General features: G+C 45.3%; 2 protein-coding genes across 6 annotated transcripts in view; one reads left to right on the top strand and one right to left on the bottom strand.

Moving 5' to 3' along the window:
• RNF13 (ring finger protein 13) overlaps positions 1-13,162 on the top strand; it is a 31,940-nt gene extending 18,778 nt beyond the window's left edge. For all 4 annotated transcript variants that reach the window (XM_062005938.1, XM_062005937.1, XM_062005935.1 and 1 more), the window contains 4 exons: positions 596-701; positions 4,239-4,332; positions 9,903-9,983; positions 11,673-13,162. In XM_062005938.1, coding sequence (XP_061861922.1) covers positions 596-701; positions 4,239-4,332; positions 9,903-9,983; positions 11,673-12,037 — 646 coding nt within the window. In that variant the 3' untranslated portion in view covers positions 12,038-13,162. The remainder of the gene's footprint in view (positions 1-595; positions 702-4,238; positions 4,333-9,902; positions 9,984-11,672) is intronic.
• Positions 13,163-17,355: 4,193 nt separating this feature from the next.
• On the bottom strand, positions 17,356-23,083 carry PFN2 (profilin 2). Of its 2 annotated transcripts, none has more exons than XM_062005940.1 (3): positions 22,775-23,083; positions 21,125-21,317; positions 17,356-19,248 (listed from the first exon to the last, which is right to left on the bottom strand). In XM_062005940.1, the coding sequence occupies exons 1-3, from the start codon at positions 22,904-22,906 to the stop codon at positions 19,151-19,153; spliced, it is 423 nt and encodes a 140-aa protein (XP_061861924.1). In that variant the 5' UTR covers positions 22,907-23,083; the 3' UTR covers positions 17,356-19,150. The 2 variants fall into 2 exon arrangements, with proteins under 2 accessions (XP_061861924.1, XP_061861923.1); XM_062005939.1 differs by lacking the exon at positions 17,356-19,248 and adding an exon at positions 19,372-19,562 and having other exon boundaries at positions 22,775-23,081.
• Between the last annotated feature and the right edge of the window lie 36 nt (positions 23,084-23,119).

Here is a 23,119-nt window from a genome sequence, read left to right as displayed (position 1 = left end):
ATGGGATGAAGCTGAAACACAAAAGTTCCACTTAAACATAAGAAAAAACTATTTTACTGTTCAGGTGAGGGAGCCCTGGCCCAGGCTGCCCAGAGGGGTTGTGGAGGCTCCTTCCTTGGAGGTGTTCAAGACCCACCTGGATATGTTCCTGTGAGACCTGATCTAGGTGACCCTGCTTCTGCAGGGGGATGGACTAGATGATCTCTAAAGGTCCTTTCCAATCCCTACCATTCTAAGATTCTATGGTTTTAGAACAGATCAGAAACTTCCTATCCTGGGTGAATCTGCAGGATGCATTGGAGACGATTCTAACAGGATGCATGTTTAGTTTTACTTTAGTTTCATTTGTAATTTAAGTCATTAAGTAGTTTTAACTCCAGAAGTATTTTAAGAAACGTTTTATCCTTTTGTTTAATTGGCTTTGCATTATGTGGATATCAGCTGAATTTTCTATGTTGTTGGGCACAGGTAGGTAATCCCTTAGTATGTCTAGCAAAAACGTTTTATTTCAAGGGGTTTTCTTCATTGCATTTATTCTTTAATTCACTGCTCATTAAATTTAACCTCTTTAAAAAGTGTTGTCTTTTCCCCACAGTGGTCATGTTGTCTTAATCCCAGAGTTCAGTCTTCCTTTGGAGTACTACTTAATCCCTTTCCTAATAATAGTAGGAATCTGTCTTATTCTCATCGTCATATTTATGGTAAGTTCATTATTTTAATAATGTCACTCTAGTGAGGTTAAACAGAGAGATACAGTAAAGGCACAGCAAAAGTTTTGTGCACTGTGCACACCTGTACCATGCTTACCTGTAATCTTGGGATTTTTTTCAGTAAAAAAGAGCAGGTGCAGAATTTTAGCAAAGGGATATCAGGAGCCTTTATCATGTTCTACCTGCCATGTAATTACTTAAAAAGAATTGTCCTCTCTGCAACTCTTTGCATGAGTGGTTTCTCTTTCACCCTGTTAAGAATAACATACACTTTTGGTCTGGTATGCTAAGAGTATGTCCCACCTTATCAAACTTGTACTACTTAATAAACATTATTCCCACTGTTCCACACTGCAGGGCTTGGCTGGTTTTCGCTGCAGCTATAGCAATCAGTCAGCAAGCTCAGAACCTGTGACAGTGGGTAGCGTATGCCTTGTAGCATACACATTACCTGTAGAGGTTCTCAGTTGGGCACATCTCCTAAAAGAGATAACATAGCACAGCTTTGTGTTATTTCAGAATAACTAGCATTTTTCTTTTTGGAATCTCTGGTGGTCTCTGAACAATTTCTTATTTCAGCTTTTGATAAAAATCAAGTAATGTATCAACTGTTCTGCAGTATTTTTTGTGTTACTATTTCTTGCACTCCAAGTTATGTATTTCATTGGCAATCCTGGGCACATTTTGGCACAAACAGAATTGAGGCAGCTCTCTGATAACAAAGCGGGAAGAATCAACTGGAGATGATGTAAAACTCACCGATGCTTTGTCTGATCTTCTGGTAATAGCCTTAATCATAGAGGACTTTGAGTTGTTTAGGTGAATGTACACCCTTATCATTGTAGGGCAGCAGCATGAGGTAAGGGGAGGTGGTATTTCTAAAGGAGAGCAATCAGTAGGGATAATATTCTGTGAACATCTGTTGTGAAATCATCGGTATTCCAACTCAAGCTTTGCTGATCTGCTTGGAGTGCACTTAAGTTGAAGATTCAGTCAAAATATTGCTTATCTAAGAAATTGAATGAAGAAGGCCATGAAGGGAAATGTGTCATTTACATTTAGAGGGATTTGTGAGGTTACCACTGGAGGGAGAAGTAGTGAAGGACTGGGGACATGTGAAAACTGAGTCATGAGTGTGAGCTTGGTTTTTTATCACCAACAACGTGGAAATTCACAAATCAAAGAGAAGGTTTTTACGCAAGATATTTCTTGATATTTTGCTTCATAGTTTTTCAGAAGTTCATCTGGTTTTGGATAAGGTAGCTGTGAAAATTCCTTATAGACTTTGGTGCTGTCATCTTCAGGTCAAGAAATGAACTGCAGGCTAATTTGCACCATTCACTTAATCAAGGAACTAGAGTTATGCAACAAACACAAGGCTAGTCCCTCTGAAAGGCCACCTCCTGTGAAATGCAGATGTTTTTCTCACCATGAAAACAGCAGTTCTCTGTGTTGAAAGTGGCATTGTAAATGTTACAGGAGTGAGCTAAACAAATTTGTGCAGTGTTTGTCCTTAGGGCATAAGTGAGTTCTCTTAGCAAGAGCCATAGGATCACATAATGGTTTAGGTCTGAAGAGACCTTTAAAGACCCCTCGGTCCGACCCCGTGCCATGGGCAGGGACACCTTCCACTGGGTCAGACTGCTCAAAGTCCTGTCAGCCTGTCCTTGGATACTGACGGTGGTGGGACACCTGCAGCCTCACTGTGCAACTTCTTCTAGTGTTTCACCACCTGCATCATAAAAACTTGGGAATTTGGTTGGATCCCTGTTTATAGGAACCAAGCAAATGTCATTTGCCCCACTTTCAGGAAAATGAACAATTAAGGTCCTGGTAATTACAGGCCCATCAGTCTCACTTAATTGCCAGGTAAAATTATGGAGAAGATTATTCTGGGAGATGCTGAAAAAACACTTGAAGGACAATGTGCTCACCAGCCAAAGCTAGCATGGATTCATCAAGGGAAAGTCAGTCCTTACTAACCCAGTGTCCTTTTATACCAAAGTTACCTGCCTAGTGGGCCAGGGGAATGCCGTGGCTGTGTGGGGTTGTGGTTTGTTGGGTTTGTTTAGCAGACTGGGTTCTTTTAAGCAAAGCTTTTGAAACTACTTTACAGTATCCTAGAAAAAAATGTCCACTATAAAGCTAGACATGTACACAATACAATGGGTGAACAATGGCTGAAGGGTTAGGCTCAGAGTTGTAAATGGGGTAAGATCTGGCAGACGGCCAGTTGTTAGTGGTGTTCATCAGGGTTAAATTTCATGGTTGGTTCTTTTCAGTGTTTCTGTCAATGACTGACAGGAGTTGAGAGCATGCTAAGTTTGCCAAGGATCCTAAATTAGGAGATATTGTTTCCCTTGAGTGTAGAGGGGCCTTAACAGAGCACTGGACAATAATTGGTGCAGCGAGCCTTATCCCAGCTCAGGATCAAGCAGGAGGTTCCAGGTTGGATTTGATCCTCATTCATTTGTGCTTTTGGCCCTGCTTCTTTCAGGAAATCTTGTTTTTAACTAAGACATGAATGTAAGAGGCTTACTGATTGTAAGTAAGTATCTGAATTACAGCAGAAAAACTGCAGTTTATGCACACAGCTGATTGTTTAGCTGGGATGAAAACAGTCTGAACAGTTTAAATACAAATATGCTTAACAGGTGAAGCCAGGTGTGATGTGAAAGGTAAATTTTATTTTTACAAAGCCAATTACAATTTCAAATGGTCCTGATAATATTTGTGCATCATACACATACAGTATTATTTTTAAAATAATCTATTGTGAAGTATATCAGTGGTTTTTAGGGATTTCTGAAGTGAGACACGTTAGTGCTGTTTGTAATACCAGCACTGTTTCGGTGCTTATGCACAGTGTAGGTAGGCATAGAGCGCCTCTGTGAAATCCAATAAACTTTTTAGTGTGTATATTTTGGTTATGGCCATTGTTTTTGTTTGGCATCGTACTTGAAAAATAATGTCATGTCACAGATGCTAGAATTAGAAACTGGATAGAAATAGCATTAAGGACAATTAAGAAAATGGAATCTTTATATAGTATAGTTGAGGATGACAGTAACTATATGGTGAAGCAACCCCTTTAGTCCTCCCTGAGGTAGGTAATATGAAACGAGTTCTAATGAGCATGGGAATAATCCTCTAAAAGAGCTGTAATAATCTAAAACCATAAGCAAAACCAGTCAAATGTAGTGAGTTGTGCTTTGTTCTGAGGTGTGCCTTCCTTCCCATGTACATGGGCCTCAGTAGACGATTGCAGCAATGGCTATTACTTTGTATAGTATGGACAATCATTTTTTTTCCCCTCATTTCCAAAAGAAGCTTGTGTTTTCAGTTTCAAGTGCAGTGGCCATTGAGAACATTCTTTAGGCTTGTTTGACTTCATCCTTGAGTCCAAAGAGGTGATTGAGATGGATTTCACTTTTGATAAACTTACTGTGAAGGCTCATCAAAACTTTTATTGTTCTTTTTTTTTCTTTAGCTTACAGTTCATATTGTTTTGCTTACATCTGTTTCCAGATCACAAAATTCGTGCAAGACAGACATAGAGCAAGAAGGAATCGGCTTAGGAAGGATCAGCTCAAGAAACTTCCTGTACATAAGTTTAAGAAAGGCAAGTGGATCATTCTTTGGCCAACTAATTAGATCCCATTGTTTTTAACACCAAAAACCCTCTAAATTCAGGAGGGCCGTATACTTGGAGATAATTTTGAAGTGAATAGCAGAGTTTGGAGTGAATGCATACAAAAAGTTGACTTGACCCTGTTCTTTTACTGTTCTCACTGAAACAGAGGAGTTCTAACATTTCTTTAGTGGAAGCAGTGCAGACACTGTATGAAGAGTTGAATATGAGAATGGAAATGTTGCTTAATAGGCCACAAAATCAGAACAGAAATTGTACACAGCCTCTTTGTTGCACTCATTGACAGTGACCAGAGCAGTCAGTCACTGCAATGCATTGTTTCCATGGTTTGGAACTCTTCCCTTCAGTGCTGCGTCCGTCTCTGGAGTCCTCAGTGCAAGACATGGACCTGCTGGAGCAGGTCCGGAGGAGGCTGCAAAACTTATCAGAAGAATGGAACACCTAAGGCCAAGAGAGTTGGGATTGTTCGGCCTAGAGAAGTCTCCAGGGAGACCTTAGTGCAGCTCTTCAATACTTAAAGAAGGCTTAAAAGAATGATGGGGACAGACTTATCAGTAGGGCCCATTGCAATAAGAAAAGGAATCATGTTTTTAAACTAAACAAGGAGACATTCAGACCAGGTGGGAGGGAACTTTTTTACAGTGAGGGTTGAGAAATTCTGGAACAAGTTGCCCAGAGAGGTGGTAGATGCCTTGTCTGTGGCAACATTCGAGGTCAGGTGTGACAGGGCTCTGATCTCCTTTAAAACGTCCCTGTTCATTGCAGAGAGATTGGATTAGGTGACCTTTAGAGGACCCTTCCAACCCAATCATATTCTGTAGTAGTGTCCAGAAACTGATAAATATTAGCAACACATAAGCTGTCTGACATTGTAGAGGCTATAAAAAGAAAACTGTCTTGTAGATATAATCACTGTCCACTTTTTCCCATGCTTATAAAGTAGGATTGAGAATATCTGTGACTTTGCAATGCTTTTGCAGAAACTGAGTACTTAATGTTCCAATGCTCTGTCAATACTATGTTTATTTTTTTTATTCATTAACCTTCCTCTTTATTACCTTTCTGGTATTAAATGTGTAATGAAAGCAATGTAATTTCTGCATATATACTAATCTCTGTAATTTACCTTTGCTTATAGAGAAGCACATTGCAGATGTGCTCCTTCACTTATCTCTGCAGTCTTGCCTCCCTTCTTTTTTCCGTGTCAAACCACTGGCTTCAGCAAACCTGTAATTTAAACAGTTTGCAGTGTCTTTGTTAATTGTACTCATGCTGCTGACTGCTTTATTTAGTGTGACTTACAACAATGCAGAAGTCAGGTAGTAGGTAATACAAGACCATGCTGCATTAGAAATCAGTCTGTTGTTACATAGGTATGAATAGTGTTTAGCATCTGTCTTACACTCATAAACAGAGAAATTCTTTTAATAATGTGAAGGACTTACTTTCTAAGGGTATCTAAAGTGCCTTGGGTTAGTATGTGCTGTATAATTGAGTACTATTTAAAATACTTTTTTGGTTTAAGGGAGGAAGATTAGAAGCTTTTGTTCATTTTTTTTGGTTGGTTTGGGTTCTTTGTTTTGTGGATTTTGTGAGTCTGTTGGTTTTCCTTTTGAAGTGGTAGGCACAGGCAAAAGAGATTCAGTAGAAATTCTGTCGTGGCCATAATAAAATATGAGAAATCAAGTGTAACCAGTATCTTAGTAAAGTGAGAGGGCTCATTTTGCATTCATTTGCTTATTTGGGGAGTTTTAAGTTGCACAGGGAATACAAGAGCAAGCCTTATGAGTGGGACAAGAAAAGAATTGTATGCAAGTAGGCTTCCCTTACCACCTTCTAGATATAAACCTACTACAACAGTGGATAACCCTTCACATACTCTATGTTCCTTGTGTTTTCATCTCTTGGAGGTGCCAGGCTTCAGTGTTGTCGATAAGACTTTTGAAATACTGAAGTCCTTAAAAAAAAAAGTTAAAAAAATAGGCAGAACACCAACACATAACAGTCATGATCCTGCATGAGATCCTGTTCTGTATTTTCCACACTGTGGAAGAGAGTCTAGATAGACAAGGTGAAGTGGTGTACGTGTTGTTTTCAGAAATTGCCAGCACCTTTAGAAAACTCCAGAATAAAACTATTTTGATAAGTGTGCTTTACCCTGAAAATTCTTAGCTCTATGGAATGATATTTGCTACATACTTCAGAATTGTGTGCACCACAATATGGGATTCTATAGTAAAGTAATCCTCTGAATTTCCAAAAAAAACATCCTGCATGTTTCTGATTTTTGTCAGTGGTATTTTGACGTTGCAGTGGTGCAAAAGGCATCTGCTAATAATGCAGCTGAACAGAAATTCAGATACATTAACCAGCCCTATTAATGAACTGTCTCAGTTCTTAGTTCCCTTTGGTTAACACCTGAAAAGGAAGGCTTTCAAAAGTCCTGAATGGAGGGAGAGTACTTGCTTTGTGGTGGTGTAGCCACAACCAGCAGCTCAGTTCCCTCAGCCACCCACTCACCTTTCTTTATGCCCCATGGGCAGGAGGTGAGTCAGAACAAAAAGGTGAAACTCATGTGTTGAGGTAGGAGCAGTCTAATAACTACAATGAGAGGAAATGTAACAACAATAATCATGAATAACAGAGAGAGAACCAAAACCCAGGGTGCGGAGGAACCCAAAGCAACATTTATACCATCATTATCTGCCTGGTGAATACTTACCTGATTGGGCCCTGAGAGGGACTTAAGCAGTGAAAGGGTCCCTTGTCACTGTTTGGAGCCCTTGTTTTGACATGAACTGAGTTGAGCATTTGCTCATCTCTGACAAGGTTGGAGAAGTTCCAGCCATGTGCACAAAGCCACTGAATCTGTAAAAGTTGGTGAACTTGTCTTCATACACCTTTTGCAACTTAAGACACATCCAGTGCTGCTACTCAATGCTTTCAGATGGTACTTCTGTTTTGCCATTAGTGCTTTGTTTAGACAACTGAATCTTCCTGACTTAACGCTGTCTGGTGCTGCACCATCTCTTCGTGAGCAGCTGCTTGTTAGGGCTGTACACTCTCGTGACCATTAAGTGTTCTTTAGATGCCCAAAGTACAATGTACCAGGAAAAAAAATAGTGTGTCTCAGTTTGCCTATGAAGTCCTCTCTGTCACACAGCTGGAAGCAACACATGCCAGCAGACTAAACTGCAAGCTTTCCTATCACTTGACTACCACATGGTTGGTTGAGGGATTGGACAGTTACAGGGTCAAATGATCCAATGTGTGTACATCCTTTCATAAGGGCAGTCATCTGCTCAGTGTGGGGTGCCTCCATCCTGGTTACACGCACCCTGACAAGGCACTAACAATGCCACCTCAGCAAAATGGATTGTATGGCCCACCTTGTCCCCAGGATGGATGCCTGGGATACAGCTTGCACTATCCAAAGAACTATGTCACTCTCTTGGCATATTTTGGATAAAGATTTGTGATAGCAGCCCTAGCCCACAAAGTCTGCCTGTTCCCAGCCTGTACTGCCTTCACAGCTGCTTATTCATTGGCCAGCATGGAGCAGTTCATGTTCTGACCATCTTCAGGGCTAGTTAAGATCCTGGGTTTTACTACACAGCAGAGGAGTTAGGGGACAAATGCCTAATAGCATTCATATTTACATGTGCAAATAACTGTAGCTTTGTCTGTTAAATAAGGACTTGGCTCATGTTGCACACTGCAGAATTGAAGACTGTCCTGACTTCAGCTGGGTTCAGGTTAAATTTTCTCCCTTGTAGGTGGTACAGTGCTGTGTTTTGGATTTAGTGTGAGAAGAATACTGGTAACACACTGATAGTTTGGTTGCTGCTAATCAACGCTCATCTTGGAGGGGTTTCTCAGACTCTGACAGCAAGCATGTGCTCAAAAAGCTGGAATTCTTAGCTAGAATTTTGTCAGTTGTAAATAATGGAGGAGGAGTGTGCAGGTTGATCACCCCAGTTGTTCCTGCTGTGATACAACTGGGGAAAAAAGAAAAATGGAACTGCAACAAGCATGAAGAGGAGCCTGTCCAGAAGCAATTGAGTGCTGTTCTGGAGTCTGTTACGTGACCATGTTCAAAAGATTAATTCAGACAAACAAAGAATGTTACGATCATAGAACAACTCCTCGTGCAAGAAAAAAAATAGTCTGTTAACAATCTGAAGGTTGAAAGGGAATTCAGCTTTCTTTGTAAGTGACACAAAGGAGCAATACCATGGACAGAGAGGAGACAGAAACTGAGGGAAAAGAGCTGTTGTCCAGCCAGGAATCATTGGGTTTGTTATAGTTTAATGCCAGCCAGCAGCTGAGCAACATGAAGCTACTTACTTGCTTCTCACCTCCCAGGTGGACAGGGAAGAGAATTATGGACAAAGATTTTTGTTTGAAATAAAAACAGATTAGGAACTAAAATGGGTATGTAAGAATAACAAAGAATCACATAAAATATGTGATGATAGTAACTCAAAGGAATATAACAAAACAGATATAAATAAACCTCAAGGGGCACCCCCCCCCAAAAAAAATAAAAAAAGACAAAAACCCCCAAACCTGTAAGTGCTGCCCAGAGCAACTGCTGACCAGCCGCTGACAGGCCCAGCAGCCAGCCTCCCCCCTGCCCTGGGTTGGGGCATCTGCCTTCCCAGTCACTGCTGTGTGTGTTGGAGCCCTCCTGTCCTGGCCTGAGTACCTGTCTGCCATGGGAAGTGGGGATTGCATCCCTTGTTCTGCTTTGCTTGTGCCTGAAGCTTTTGCTGTACCTTTTAAGTTGTCCTTATCTCAACCCATGAGCTTTGTCCTGTTTACCCTTCTCATTCTCTGCCTGTCCCACTGGGGATGGGAGGTGTGAGTGAGCAGCTCTGTGGGGCTGAGCTGCCCACCGAGATTAAACAGCAGCTTGTGTCCTTGCTGTGGGGGTAACTGCTGGCTTGAGACCAGTGTCTCCCAGGGGACTGGAAAGAACCACGTTGTAAAGCCCTTGATAGAAACAAAACAGGAATACATGGATTTCCAAAAAGTGTTTATATTTTGGTCATACAGTGTATTACAACAGTGTGCCTAATGTCACTAATGTATGTCTTATTTTAGGGTTTAACTACACAACGATGTAAGCCTTCCTGTGTGACTAGGCTATCATTCTTGATCATCACTGTTTTTTTAAACAGTTGCCTTTGTTGCCGTTTTTCTGAGTTTTCTCAATAACATACCTAATACCTGTGCAGTAAAACAAATCCCATGTTTTAAAATCCTCTTATCATCCATTTAGTCTGAACGATAGGATTTTATAGAGATAGCACCTCACACAGCTTAAAACATTTTTGTTAACCTGAAGAGAAAGTGAATGGGCTACAGTCCCAATAAGCGGAGAAATACAAGTCAGCCATATAGTGTCAAAGAACCTGCCTTTCATATGGACAGGGAGGAGAAGTAGTTTCTTCAGAATGTGAAACCAGACAAGAAAACCTGTATGGAAAAAAACAGGTTGAAAGTCTTTTAAACTGATTCTCAATTGTGTGTGGTAGGAGATGAATACGATGTATGTGCCATTTGTCTGGATGAATATGAGGATGGAGACAAGCTCAGAATCCTTCCCTGCTCTCATGGTAAGCACCTGTATTTTAGTTTTGGTATTTGTATTAAAACAGCTCTCTAAAAACACCACGTCTAAAATCCACAGTCAATATGTTTATTGATTGATTTATAGAAGTTACTTTTGAGAATATGCAAGAGTGCCTGTACAAACCTGGGAAAAGAACAAACTTTTCTCTTTCTAAAAGGAAAAGAGGCTGGTGTTCCCACCTGGCATTCTTCTTTCGATGTACATATAAAAAAAAACATGGGGTTGTTGCTGTCCTCTAAATGTCTGTATTTAATAGGGAAACACATTCCAGAGTGCTTTTTACAGGTTCGAAAGAACAGACTCACTTTTTCCAAGACAAACCATAAAACAATTCAGCTGTTGGTGATAGACATGAGTGAAGGGGTGTGGTCTGTCCCATAGCCTGAAGCCTCTACTGCACTTGGAAGTCAATGTTGTCAGTGCAAAAAGCAGTAGGATATTTTTACTAAGACAAGTGGTGCACTGTCTGAACAACCTTTCTCAAATGCAGCCCACTGCAAAAGGTGTGTCTTGTACCATTCACAAGACAAGGCTGCCCTTAACTGCCTGCAAGTGCAGGAAGCATTTAAAGAGCTTATATCTAGAAATCTGGAAGAGGCCTGGATACAAGAGCATCTCTAAATTGAAACATTTTTTTCGTAAAAGCCATGTAAAATCTGTCAAGAAAGGTGGGATTTGCACTTGCTAGCTTGAGATCCTCTCTCTGCCTCCCAGTACATTTGAGTATATTACAGGTATTTTAGTTGAGTGTAGTTTTACCCACCTCTTTCGTCATGAAATTCCTTCTCTGACCAGGAACTGCAACAGCAAATACCACATCACTAAGAGATTGTAAAAAAAACCCCAGACATCCACAGTGGACATGGCAGGTGTAACAGACTGAACTTCGTAGATCCTCGATCATAAAACCCAGTTTCAAAACAGGCTGACAAACAGAGTTCTCACTAGAAGGAATAGGCTCATAGCATCTGCCCCAGCTGGGGACTGCAAAGTTGATGAAACTTGATTGTCAATATCAAAAATTGCTGACAAATTTGTTAAAAAAGGCAAACAAAACAACTACTGTCAGTTCTCAAGGCTGCTACCATGCTTGAGCAGGCACTAGACACAATGTGCTTGCCCTTGTAAATACATGGCTCTTTGCTGGATGGAAATATCTGTTAATAAGCAAAGCTAATACTATAAGTCAGACATTTTCAAACACTTTTTTAAATGTGGCCAGTATAATTGCCGTGCCAACTGTACACCTAATTTAAAATCTGCAGAATCATGTGGTAATTGTGTTTAATAACCAGCTGCTTCAAGGCATCTTGATGAAGGTTGGAGGCACTATGAGGGTAACGATGGGGGGCACGTTTGCTGCAAGGTGCTTATCATTCCTTAAGAAGTGTTTAAAGTTGATTTCATCAAACGTGTCCCATTGCAGGACTGCTCTCAGTTTGTTCAGTAGGGCAAATAGGTATTTATTGCACATACCCACATGGCCAAGATCCTGAGCTGTTAGGTGTTTTGTACATGAGGATAAACAGTCTGGATGACAACAAACCTGTGACTGAAATCCTCCACGTGACTTAGGTTCTAAAATTCTCCTATGTTACTGACGATAAACACAACTTAGCAGGTTCCTTGTCCTTTGCACTTAATGATGTACTTGTGTTTTGTTTTCTAACAGCGTATCACTGCAAGTGTGTGGACCCGTGGCTGACAAAAACAAAAAAAACATGTCCTGTGTGTAAGCAGAAAGTGGTCCCTTCTCAGGGGGACTCTGACTCTGAAACAGACAGTAGCCAAGAAGAGAACGAAGTGTCTGAAAATACTCCTTTGCTGAGACCATTAGCCTCAGTTAGTACTCAGTCGTTTGGGGCTCTGTCAGAATCTCACTCCCATCAGAACATGACCGAGTCCTCTGACTATGAGGAGGATGACAATGACAATGTTGATAGCAGTGATGCAGAAAATGGAGTAAATGAAGAAAGTGTAGTGGTTCAACTCCAGCCCAATGATGACAGGGAGTACAGAGTGGCAAATACTGTTTGAGACTACTAATGATAAGTAGTGTACAAACAAAAGAGTTCTTAAGGCTATACTTTACAAACCTTTACGTAGGGAATTTCTTTTAACCTGTAATCCGTTCGGTTTCTTTGATAGGAGCAGCAGTTCATGTAGTAGTACTATGGTTAAATCGTTACAGATAGATTTATTTTTGATTCAGGTATTCAGTCACATGTTCTGTCTTCTCAGAATGAACAGTTAACTGGACTTCACAATGCTAATGAATAATGTTCGTAGTTTATATCAATAGAATTATCACACAGGCTCTAAAATGTATCTTGTTGAAATGGGACTTATCTGGAAGTATTTTTTTCCATTTTGTAGCCACAACTGGGTCATCCTGATAGCAATATTTATTACATGTATGGTGTGTGTCACCCCGTAAGCCCGACAGAAAACGCGTTTGCATGTTTGTGTAGAGTTTTCCTAAAAACTGTCACCACTACTGAAAGAAGAACATAGAACAGGTCAAATTCTGTATGCTGGTGTATCAAAACAAAGCAGAGGAAATTCCACTTCTATCTCTATGCAGTGATTCCAAACCATCCTTTGGAGTTTGCCCCAGTAGCTGAGTTTAAGCAGTTCCATGGAGCAATTCCTAGGATAAGGAGACTTGTATGTTTAGTTTTGAGCAGTTCACAAGGTAAGATCCACCATAAACACGTTAATTATCCCCACTTACTACTAGGACGTAGTTTGGTTTCCAGTGATGATGTGGGAGTTTTCCGGGGGGGAGGGTGTTTGCCCAAAACAGAGGTTTTGTTCCACAAAGAAAAGTAATTTTAGGTAAGTATACTATTGATCCTCAACTCATATACCTCTTACTAAAGAGCATTTTATGCTGCATTAGTCTGCTAAACTATGTATATAGAAAAATTGTTCTTTTCAAAGACCTGATTTGAAAACATGTGCTTACAACTGTTTAACAGAACTCAGTACTTACCAGTGTATTATGAAAAAAAGCAAATGCTATATAATACCTCTGTAACTATGTAGAAAGTAAAAACATACATATAATCAAAATGCAGAGTTTTTTTTATATGGCCTTGAATAAGGAAAGCTTGAAAGAATGTTAATAAACATGTTTTCCACTTTAAGTATCAAAAGGAATTTATTGAGCTTTTGCATGATTTGCTTCATTGTGTACTCTTCAACATCTACTACTCAGGTTAAAGTACCATTAAGGATCCAGAACACACAAGTATTAAGACCTCTTAGTAAGCAGTGACTGTGTTGTGCACCCGTGCCAGCGTGACGTGCAGAGTCTTGGCTGCGAAGAAAACCTTCCTTTTTTTTTCACTTTTGGTTTGAGGAGAAGTTTGGATCAATCTGAATCTATATGTCTCTTGTATGGGGGAGGGGGAAGGAAGAGCAGAGCACTGTTAGTATTTCCTGCCCAGGTGCCAGCACGGCTGGAGCTGTTGTCTGTGAGCCTGTGAACCCCCAGTCCTGGGTGAGGCTTCTGTGCATCAGTGCTGACCCATCACTGTGCAGCTCTGCCCTCCATGCTCCAGCCTGGCAATGGGGACCAGTGCTCTGGGGCTGACTGCAGCCAGAGAAGGGTTATTTTGCAGAATGAGGCACGGTGAGTAGGTAATAATGAAATAATGGTTCATCTTCAGATCACTGCCCTCAGCAGTCCACAGGGTTAATGATACTGTATTACCATATTTGCTTGTGAGGTTCCACCCCTTGCATGTCTAGCTAAGTCCAAGTCTGAAAACTGATTTCTGAAAACTTAATAAGCTGAAAGATGTTTCTTAAAATAGGTTCCTGCCTTTGGTGTGTTGTGTTTTATTCATAGTTGTATTTCAGGCACCCCGAAACCTGAAGAGATCAAGTGCCATGAACTGAGATAGACTTTGTAACATATGCTATATGTAACACTGGTTGCACTATTTGCTGCAGTAACAGGAAGTAAAACCATACTCTTGACCAGTTTCTTATCTACTATTCTTCATGCTACACAGAGAGAGCTTGTTCAGTGAAGGACATTCTGTTTCCCAAACATACTCTATGGAGTTTTTTTAAACTGTTCCATTTTCTTACTTTCCTAGTGGTATGAATGTAAATTTCATTTCAGCATTAAACAGTATAGTGATGCTTCCCCTTCCTTACTGCCCTTATGCCACAGAAGTTACTTGTCACTTGCCATTGCCAGTGGGAATGAGAAGGAGGAATAGCACATTGTTATTAGAAATGCTTCAGAAGGTTAAGTGTCTCTCAGCATTTCTAAGTAGAACTTGTGTATTTCATTAAAACTTGATGGATACATTTTCTGTTTCATAAGGTAGGACCCCCAGGAACAGATAAATAGATATTTTTCTCTGGGCTGTGATCTCCTGTGCTGTCCACAGGAAGGAGCACTGTTCCTGCATTGCATGCCACCAACAGCTGCCTCACAGGGATTTTCGCTTGTGTGAAGTCTTGATCTAACTTCAGTCTGTAGCTGTCTTCCAGAATAGGATGTTGGTGCTTCAGGGAGGTTCATACTTCACTGCCTAGCTGGAAAAAAAATTTTCTACTTCACATTTTTAACTACTGTCTGAGGTTGAAAGTGTTTCACGGGCCCTGTGAAGCAGGTTCTCTCTCTGCACATAGCAGCACAGGCGTCGCTGGCAGTTACCAGTTGTTGCCAGTGTAAATAGCTCCTTACAAAACAAGCTTGCAACAAACCTGTTGTTATATAATGAGAACAAACTACCTGGCAAAGGAGATGAAAAAGGACCCAAATTGAAAGATTTACCCTCAAAGGGGGAGGTAAGCTTTTGTTTGTGTGGGGGTGGGAACACAGGGTGGGAAGAATCCAGTAAAAAGCTGGAAGAGAGTGATGGGTCTGACAAATGTTTTTTCTGGACAGGTCCATAACTGAGGAATGGAGAAGACTCAAGAAGCAAGACAAATGCCTCTGCTTGCCACTCTTTAACGATGCACAGTGTTGGGAGAGTTCCAGGGCCAGTATTTGAACAAACAGCCAGTAACGGGTACCTACTTGTGAAATAACACAGTTTCTATAGATGTGTGATGCCAGCAGCAGTGCAGAATAGTTCAATGGTTCTACTGAATTCTAGGGGTTCTTAATAACAGTGTTCATTATAGAAGTGTAGGACCAGCTGAAAGGCTGAGTACTAACAGCTGGTATAATTAAAGTCTGAGAATTATTACGGTGCAGAAGATAAGTACCCTGGCAATTAACTTCATAAATGTATTTCAGAGAAAGGAAGGGGCTGATGAGAGTGGCCTGGAAGTCGGCATTAAAAACCTGCAAAACCCTGCACATAAACTGCCCTTACTGCCTTCCACTGTGTGCCATGCAATGCAAGAGTCATAAGGAACTGTAGAAAGAGGTAAACCTTCATGAAGTGAAGCAATTCAGTCACTAGTGAATTACTTTCCAGAGTTTGAAGAGGGACTGAACAGCTGGAGACCTACCCTTAAAAAAGACCCTTTGAAGCAATTCTGCCTCTTCTCTCCATTGGTCTTAGTTTGCACATCTTTGCTACTCCTTTCTCCTCACCTGTTTTTTGTTTGAAAGACTAAGGTCAGTTCTGTTCTTTTCCTCAAGCCTTAAATAAGAAATTTTGCTACCAAGGAAGAGAAAGGAGGGAGAGGAGTAGAAAGTGGGGAGATGATTGTGGGGTGGGTGCTTCGCTTCCTTATCGTTGGGAACTGACGATGTAAGGAGGATGCAATGCTGTTGAAGCACATCAGCAACTGGAGAGCTGCTTTATAAAATGGCAGAGGCTGAAAGCCACAGGGAATGAGTTTGGGAGTGTGAGAGCTCTGCTGGAAGTTGAGGAGCCAGCAGGTTTGAGGACAGCTGTCTGCTGTTTCTTTGTATGGAGTAGCAAGAGGGTTAAAAAGGAACAAACCATGAGCACAAAACCCACAAGAACTGTACAGATCGGGCATCTTGCTGCCACCACATATGAAGCCTTTTGCCGAATCGTGAGTGGGAAGAGGGCAGGAAGGGACAGAGTCTGTTAATGTCTCTGAGTGCTGAAGCAGCTGGAGCTGCAGGAATGATGTGATGGGCAGGTGAACTCTTGCGGTGTGATCCTGCCCAGCACAGCCAGAGGATGATGGACCGAGTAAGGTTTTGGTGCAGCAGATGAAATGATCTCTATACTAGGTCAGTATTGAGATTTGGAGCCTTTAATACAGGAACATAAGCCTTTGTATTGTCTACAAATTGGGAAATCAGAGTTAAATGTGAAATTTGCTGAGTCCAGGTCCTCTGAGAAAGGCATTTCTGGGCAGACCCTAGCAACCAAGGGGCACAGGCAGTGCTCTGCTGTGGCAATCCAACAGATGTATTTGAAAAAGTAATTTGAGCCCTGCTTACTTCTTACCAAGAAGAGTACAGAGGTGGCATGGAGCTACCTGCTCAAGAGAGGGGAACTGAGGAGAAAGGAACAATGTTCAAATAAGTAATGGGATGAAAAGTGCTTTGTGTATGCTGCAGATGGCCATTCCTGTCTCCAGGATGCCATGACAGCTATGGCATTTCTACTTACAGGAAAATCTTTGGGGATGGATGCACAGCCCCAAAAGCGGGAGAAAAGAATAAAGACAAATCCTGCAGCGGGAAGGTGAGAGGAGTTTTACAGTTTTTAGTTGGATTTAGAGATGTAGCAAAATGTGGATTCACACACAACAATTGTTGGGACAAAATGAGAGGTTTGCATCCCCTGCTACTAGATGTGAACTTGCATAGTGCTGCAGGCTTGTTCTAGTCCGTTTTAGCTTTGGCACCAAGAGCGGGAATATGCAGTTCAGGTACTGACCAACTCAAGTAGTCAGGAAGATCAACGCGTTGCACGGTCAGGTTTTAATTAGACTGGGATCTAGTGACAGGTGAAGCAGAGGGTGCACTGCTTCCCTGAAGATGAAGCTGTAGGGGAACCTGGGGAGAACAAAAGCATTGCCACAGCCGTGGCCCAGCAGCACGTGTCCAGCAGGGTTGGGAATGAGAGGCATGGCCTTAACAAAAAGGGAACCTCCTGTGGGTTGAGCTTTTCTTTCTTTCCCTGTTCCCCCAGCTCCCAGTGGTCACTATCCCATCTCACCGGTGCCAGTTGCTTGCAGGGCCTGTGTTTTCAGAGTACTTGGGCAGCAGAAGTACCAAAAGCCAGGTAGTTCTTCAGGGGTGGCAAAGACTGCCCAACCTTTGACTAAAGTCACACTACTGCTGTGCTACAACATTGGAACTGCACCTGTATCTGTCCTTAGTGTAGGCAGCCACGCAAGGAAGAGGCGGCCTCTCGGGATCCTGTGGGGGTAAAAAATTACCAACAGTCCAATTGTGTTTGGTTGGAATAAATTTATTTCATCTGTCTGTAAACAAGGTGTTTTTAATAGTTATGGCATTTTTTGAAATGCATATTAAATCAGATGAGTTAGACTGTATCCCAGATGTAACAAAGTGCAGGGAAAGAAATGGACAAATCAGCAACAAGAATTTGTTTAAATCTGTACATTATCCACAAGGCCCAACAACAGAAGCAAATACTAGAATGTCCCTAAAGTAGTGCCAGTCGAAAGAAACCCTCGTAGTCAGTTAAAATCCATCTCACAATAGCAACAGTTCATTTGGTTTTTTTAACAATAGTATGGCACAGAATACATATTAAAAAATTCATCACAAGACAGCCAAGTCAGTTATTCCAACCAATACCATCTCCCATTTATTCTTTTGTATACAGAGTTCTGCAGTTCTCTAAATGGACATAGGAGTCAGTACCGTGCCTGAACTGGGAGTTTGGTTACAGACATTTCAGATGACTAGTGCACAGGGCAGTTCACTCCATGGTGTCTGCAGCAAGGGTGTGACAGGCCGAATGAGGATTTTAAATTTGAAATGGCATCATTTTGACAGTTTTTAGCTTTCAAACTACCGACCTTCCTCTTTACCAGCAAGTGATCTGGCAGAAAGACTGGAGTCAGAGCTCCCAGTGTAGCTGAAGGTGGCAGTTTCCCACAATGACATTTGAGTTTCGTATTAAAACCCAGAAACAACAACAAAAAAACAACCCCCCACGACCCCCCAGGCTGCAAATTAAAATTGGTCCTAAGAAAACCTGAAACCAGACACACTCCAGATGGTTATGGTGGGACAGCTAATGTCCACGATGGCCTTTTACAGTTCAACTACAGAACAGGAGCTGGCAAAAAAAAAAAAAAAAAAAAAGTGCCTGAGCTGCTGCGGTGACGGAATGTGGGGGCACAGGGGGCACAGGGGGCACGGGGGGCACGGGGGGCACTGGGGGCACGGGGGCTGCAAGGTGGCGGAACAGGGGGGCACAGGGGCTGCAAGGTGACGGAATGTGGGGGCACGGGGGCTGCAAGGTGATAGAATAGGGGGGCACAGGGGCTGCAAGGTGACGGAATGTGGGGGCAGGGGGGCTGCAAGGTGACGGAATAGGGGGGCACAGGGGCTGCAAGGTGATGGCAGGAAGTGCAGCTGTACCCTGTCATAGTTTTGTGATTGCACTCGTTAAGCGGTACAAGCTTCGCATGTCACGAAGGAAAAATCACTGACTTAAGCCAACGGTGAAGTGCAACGACAAAACTAATGCAACATCAATAGCTGTTGAGTGGCAAATCGGTTAAACAATCCAGGCACTATAAAAATGGGTGTAAGCAAACACATGAAGAAAAAAAAAAGGGGGGGGAACAGGACTGGAGATATGCATGCACTTATTTCCTCCCAACCGTGCTGTGTGAAAGGAAGACTCGTGAGCTGTGTAGTTGCTCAAAGTGCTGAAGAGGCATTGATCAAATTAGATTGTACAGTCGGCACCTTGTTTAGTATTTCAGTTGGTTTAGTTGTCACACTAATCGCTACGACAAAGCAAAGCCTGGGCTTGGTGTGTTCCCCTTGGTATCATGCATATTGCCTCTGTGATGCAGTAATGGTGCCAGACAGGGGGCTGGGTTACATACGGCGGTTAACATACGGATGAACAAAGGGTAACTGGAATTATGACGTTAGGACATGGGTAAATAAAAAACACAAACTACCATCTACAGTCTGGTAGCACTGAACACAACTGGGTGGTGGTGAAGACAGTTGCTAGGTGGATGGGGAGAGGCTGCTCAGATGTCAGACCTCCTCAGGTATAAAGCCAGTTCATATGCTTTCTTGTTCAGTGTCCCTCCATGGACACCTTCCTTTCCCATGACTATAACCAATGCTGGAGTACACAAGGAAACAAAACAGAAATGAACAGAATTAAAGAAAAAAAAAGAAAAACACCTTTCCCCACCAACAAAGGGATACAAAGGAGACACAGGTTCATACCCCATCACCCTGCATTGCTAATAAAGTTTCCAGAATGTAAGGTTTAAAGCTCACCGCCAGGAAAGTTTAATAGCAATCTTCCCCTAATACTTAACAGTCTGCCTAGCAACTAGAACCCAGAGTCTCTCAAGTATTTTGCCATTGAGTATGCCTTCTTATTCAATCCGCCTCCATGGACCCCTTCTTTGCCCATTACAAAGACCAAGACTGAAAGAGAAAAGAAAAAAAGTTTCAAGAGTGTGTTAGACAAAGAAACAACACAAGCCTTAATGCAATACACACCCTCACATGCAAAACATACTATTGGGTACGAAGCTAGTTTTGTAAAAACACAGGTAGACAGGGCCAGAAGTTACCCCCAGGGATACTGTAACCTGGTAAGTCACAAGGGTTCACTGCTGAGAAAAATGCCACCAGCTATCTCAGACAAGCACCACAGTGCTTTTCCACCAGCAGCACCATCCATCATCACCCAGCAAGGGAGCCCTGGCTGCATCTTAAGAAAACAAGTGCTCACAGGGACAAAAGTAGTGGTGTCTCTACAAGAATGGTGACTCTGAAGGGCAGAGGAGGGAATATTCTTAGTGGTCACCACTGGAGTAAGAACCACAGTAACTGTCTTGGCACCAGCAATAAAAGCTGCAGGGTCAGACTTGGATCGAGACTTTTCATGCAACAATATGATTATACAATGTGCTTTTTGCATGGGACAAAATTCAGGAGAGGTTTTAATGCCAGCCTTCTTGCTACTCCCACAGGTTGGTGAAGTGTCCTGACTGCCTGGTGAAGGAGAACAGCTCAGGCTGCTCACCCAGTGCCCCCCGTGCTGTGTCCCAGCAGGGAGGGACGCGGCGCCGAGGGCTCCCCAGCTGGGCCTGCCCACAGCTGCCTCTGCATCTCCACACCAAGCTGTTCACACAAAAAGCACTGAAGACAGCTCTCGTGGGTATTTCACAACTGCAGTGGTCAGAACGCCACTGGTTTCCCTTCAGCACTGAAAACGTTCTTCCCCCTTGAACCGTGGCTGCTCCAGAGGCTTTAGCCCACAGGCATGTTTGGCTCTAGGTTTGGTTTTATACTTGTAAGCAACGGTGGCTTGCTCACCAGTTTGTCCCACCGCTGGCCAAACACCCGCTAGGCTAGGGTAGGTGTCTGAATGCAAGGCATGCTGCTCGCAGCCAGAGGTCTGAGTCACATTTTCTGTATCCCAACCTCGTGCCTTCCCCTGAGTTGGTTTTCTTGGAAGCTAAACAAGGCGCACAAGGTAGGAGTGTAAAGCAAGTGTCTCAGTGACACCAAACTGGATGGGGTGTTGGCCTCACAGTGAGCAAGTACGAGGGTCAGCGTAGAACTGGTTAAGAGGCAAGTAGGAGTAGCTCATACAAGGAATTTCTGTGTTTGCAGAGTAAACTTTCTGTTGGGAAGCTTCCAGCAAAAATGCTACTTTCACTGCCAGTGACTTAACAGATCCCTACCAAAAGCCATAGGTACCAAGTCACCGGATGCTGGCAAGGTTACTGCCAGCCACTCTCTGCTCTCTCCTGCTTGGCATTTCACAGCCTGGCACCAGGCTGCTATCAGAGCTGGGAAAAGGGACAGGGGGGATTTCCCAGGCAGAAGCCCAGGCCGTCAGATAGACCACTGCCACCCACCCCCTTTTACCAAATCAACCATTAAATACAGGAGTCTAGGTTTTTAAATAGCGGGTGTCTACGCTTGGGGTCACAATTTTAATTCAGTGATCTGGAAGTGAAGGAAATCATGCTTACCTCGGCCAGCTCTGCCTACAGCAACATTGTATGTTGGCTCACCACCTTGACTCTTTGTCCTGATGTCCATTGTGCAGTCTCCATCAACATACAGGCTATCTCTGATCACAGAGCACTTCTTTGCACCAAGGGTCAGACCATTGGTGAAGAAACCCTCTCGGTCTTTTCCTACTATCATATCTATTTCTACTGGCTGTCAAAGAAAAAAGTCCAGAGTTAGCACGGCGGCATGTTATTGTTAACGTCTCTTTAGAAAGCATCCTGTCTTGCAGTGATGACTAGACAGGAAATTTCGCCGCCCCACTCCTGCTCCCACCAGGAAGTGCTCCAGAACACAGGGCTTTGTTAGCCACGCTCTGTGCTGCACCGGTTTATTGTGCTGCGAGCAGTGCAAGCGCTGCCCCACAGTCATTCACAGCCCGAGTCCGCAGAAGCAAGTCCTCACTGGCGGAGGTGCTGCTGAGCAAAGGGCACGTGTGTCCCGGCGCCCGGGCACCCCCCAGCACCTGTCCGCGGCCGATCAGCCGCCGCCCGCCTCTACCGGCAGCGCCGGCGCTTTGGCTCGGCCCCGGCGGAGCCGCTGCGGCGGCCTCCGCAGCGCCGGGGCCGCTCCCCGCCCGCGGCGACCGAGCCGCCCGCTGCGGCAGCGGCCCCGTCCGCCGCATGGCCCCGCGCCGCGGCGCTGGGCCGGGGTTCCCCCTGCGGAGCGGGGGCACCCGCGCCGCCATCCGCCGCCCGGGGAGGGACCGAGCGAGGCCACGCGGCGGGAGCGCGGTCGCGGGGGTCGGGCGGAGGCGCGGCCCGGTCAGGCGGGGGGCGGGGGCGGAGCGGGCCCGGCCGCGGCGGCCTCAAAGTGCAGCGTCACGGCGGGCCCGGCCTCCCCAATCACGGCCCGGCACTGCCGCACCCGCCGCCGCGGCCCCGCTCGGCCCCGGCCCCGCGCTCGGGCCGCCGCCGCGCCCGGGGTGGGGCTCGGCCCCGGAGCCGCGGGCCGGCCGGGGCAGATCGGGGCCGCGCCGCGGCGCGCCGCCGGGCCCGCACGATCCTTACGTAACGGCGGCGCGGGTCCCGCAGCGCCGGGCGGGCGGCGGGCGCGGGGCGGCGGCGGGGGCGAAGGACGGGCAGGGGCGGGGGAGGGGAGGGAGGAATCAATGGCAGTGCGCCATCTTGGCGGTGAAAAACATGGAGCCAGCGGCGAGGTGGGCATTCACGAACGCCTCCTACGCCGCGCACGTAAAGCCCCGCCGCAGCGCCGGGCCCGGGCGGCCCTACGCAAGCCCCGCGCGCGCGCCCCGAGCGGCCTCTCCCGCCGCCCCGGCGGCTCCCGCGGCCCCCGCGCGGCGGCACCGGCGGCCCCGCGGGCGGGCCCCGCCGCATCGGGCCGCGGCCCCCGCCCCCGCCGGCGGAAGGGCCCCGCTCCCGCGGCGCCGACGGTCGCCGCAGACAAAAAGCCGGCGCGGGCGGCCCGGGCCCCGGGGCGGTGGGGAGCGAGCCCGCCGCCTCCCGGCGCCGCCCCGCAAGGTGCCCCCGTCCCCCGGGCGCCGCCGCCTCGCCCCGCCGCGCTCCCGCGGGGCCGGCCCGGCGCTGCAGGCGGGCTCGCCCTTTCCCGCTCCTGCCCCCCCCCCTCCTTGCCCCGGCCGCCGCCCTCACCGTGATGCTCTGGAAGATGCCGCCGGCCGTGGCTGCCCAGACGTACTTGGCGTCGCAGTAGCCCACAATGGCGGCCTCCTGGCAGCAGCCATCGCACATCAGGTTGTCCACGTAGCTCTGCCAGCCGGCCATCTTCGCGCGGGCGGCGGTGCGGGCGAGCGGCGAGGCGCGGGCCGGGCGGCGGGCGGCGGGGCTGGGCGAGGCGGTCCCGTCCCTCTCCTCTCTCTCCTCTCCCTCCTCGACGGCGGAGCGGAGCCGAGCGCTGCAGCGAGCGGCGCGGCCCAGCCCAGCCCTCCGCGCTGCCGGCGCCGAGGGGCGGAGGGGAGGAGGGGCGCGGCCCGGCAC

Source organism: Colius striatus, chromosome 12, assembly GCF_028858725.1.
Source record: "Colius striatus isolate bColStr4 chromosome 12, bColStr4.1.hap1, whole genome shotgun sequence".
Lineage (NCBI taxonomy): Eukaryota > Metazoa > Chordata > Aves > Coliiformes > Coliidae > Colius > Colius striatus.
Note: the sequence above shows the minus strand (reverse complement) of the source record. Positions and strands in the feature narration are given on the sequence as shown.

Bases quoted from the DNA above. Each gene is read 5' to 3' on its own strand.
- PFN2 (XM_062005940.1), bottom strand. From the start codon at position 22,906: ATGGCCGGCTGGCAGAGCTACGTGGACAACCTGATGTGCGATGGCTGC. The intron at 21,318-22,774 runs GTGAGGGCGGCG...TTTCTTTGACAG, and splicing joins GCATCTTCCAGAGCATCACG to CCAGTAGAAATAGATATGAT. The intron at 19,249-21,124 runs GTAAGCATGATT...TGTGTACTCCAG, and splicing joins TGTAGGCAGAGCTGGCCGAG to CATTGGTTATAGTCATGGGA.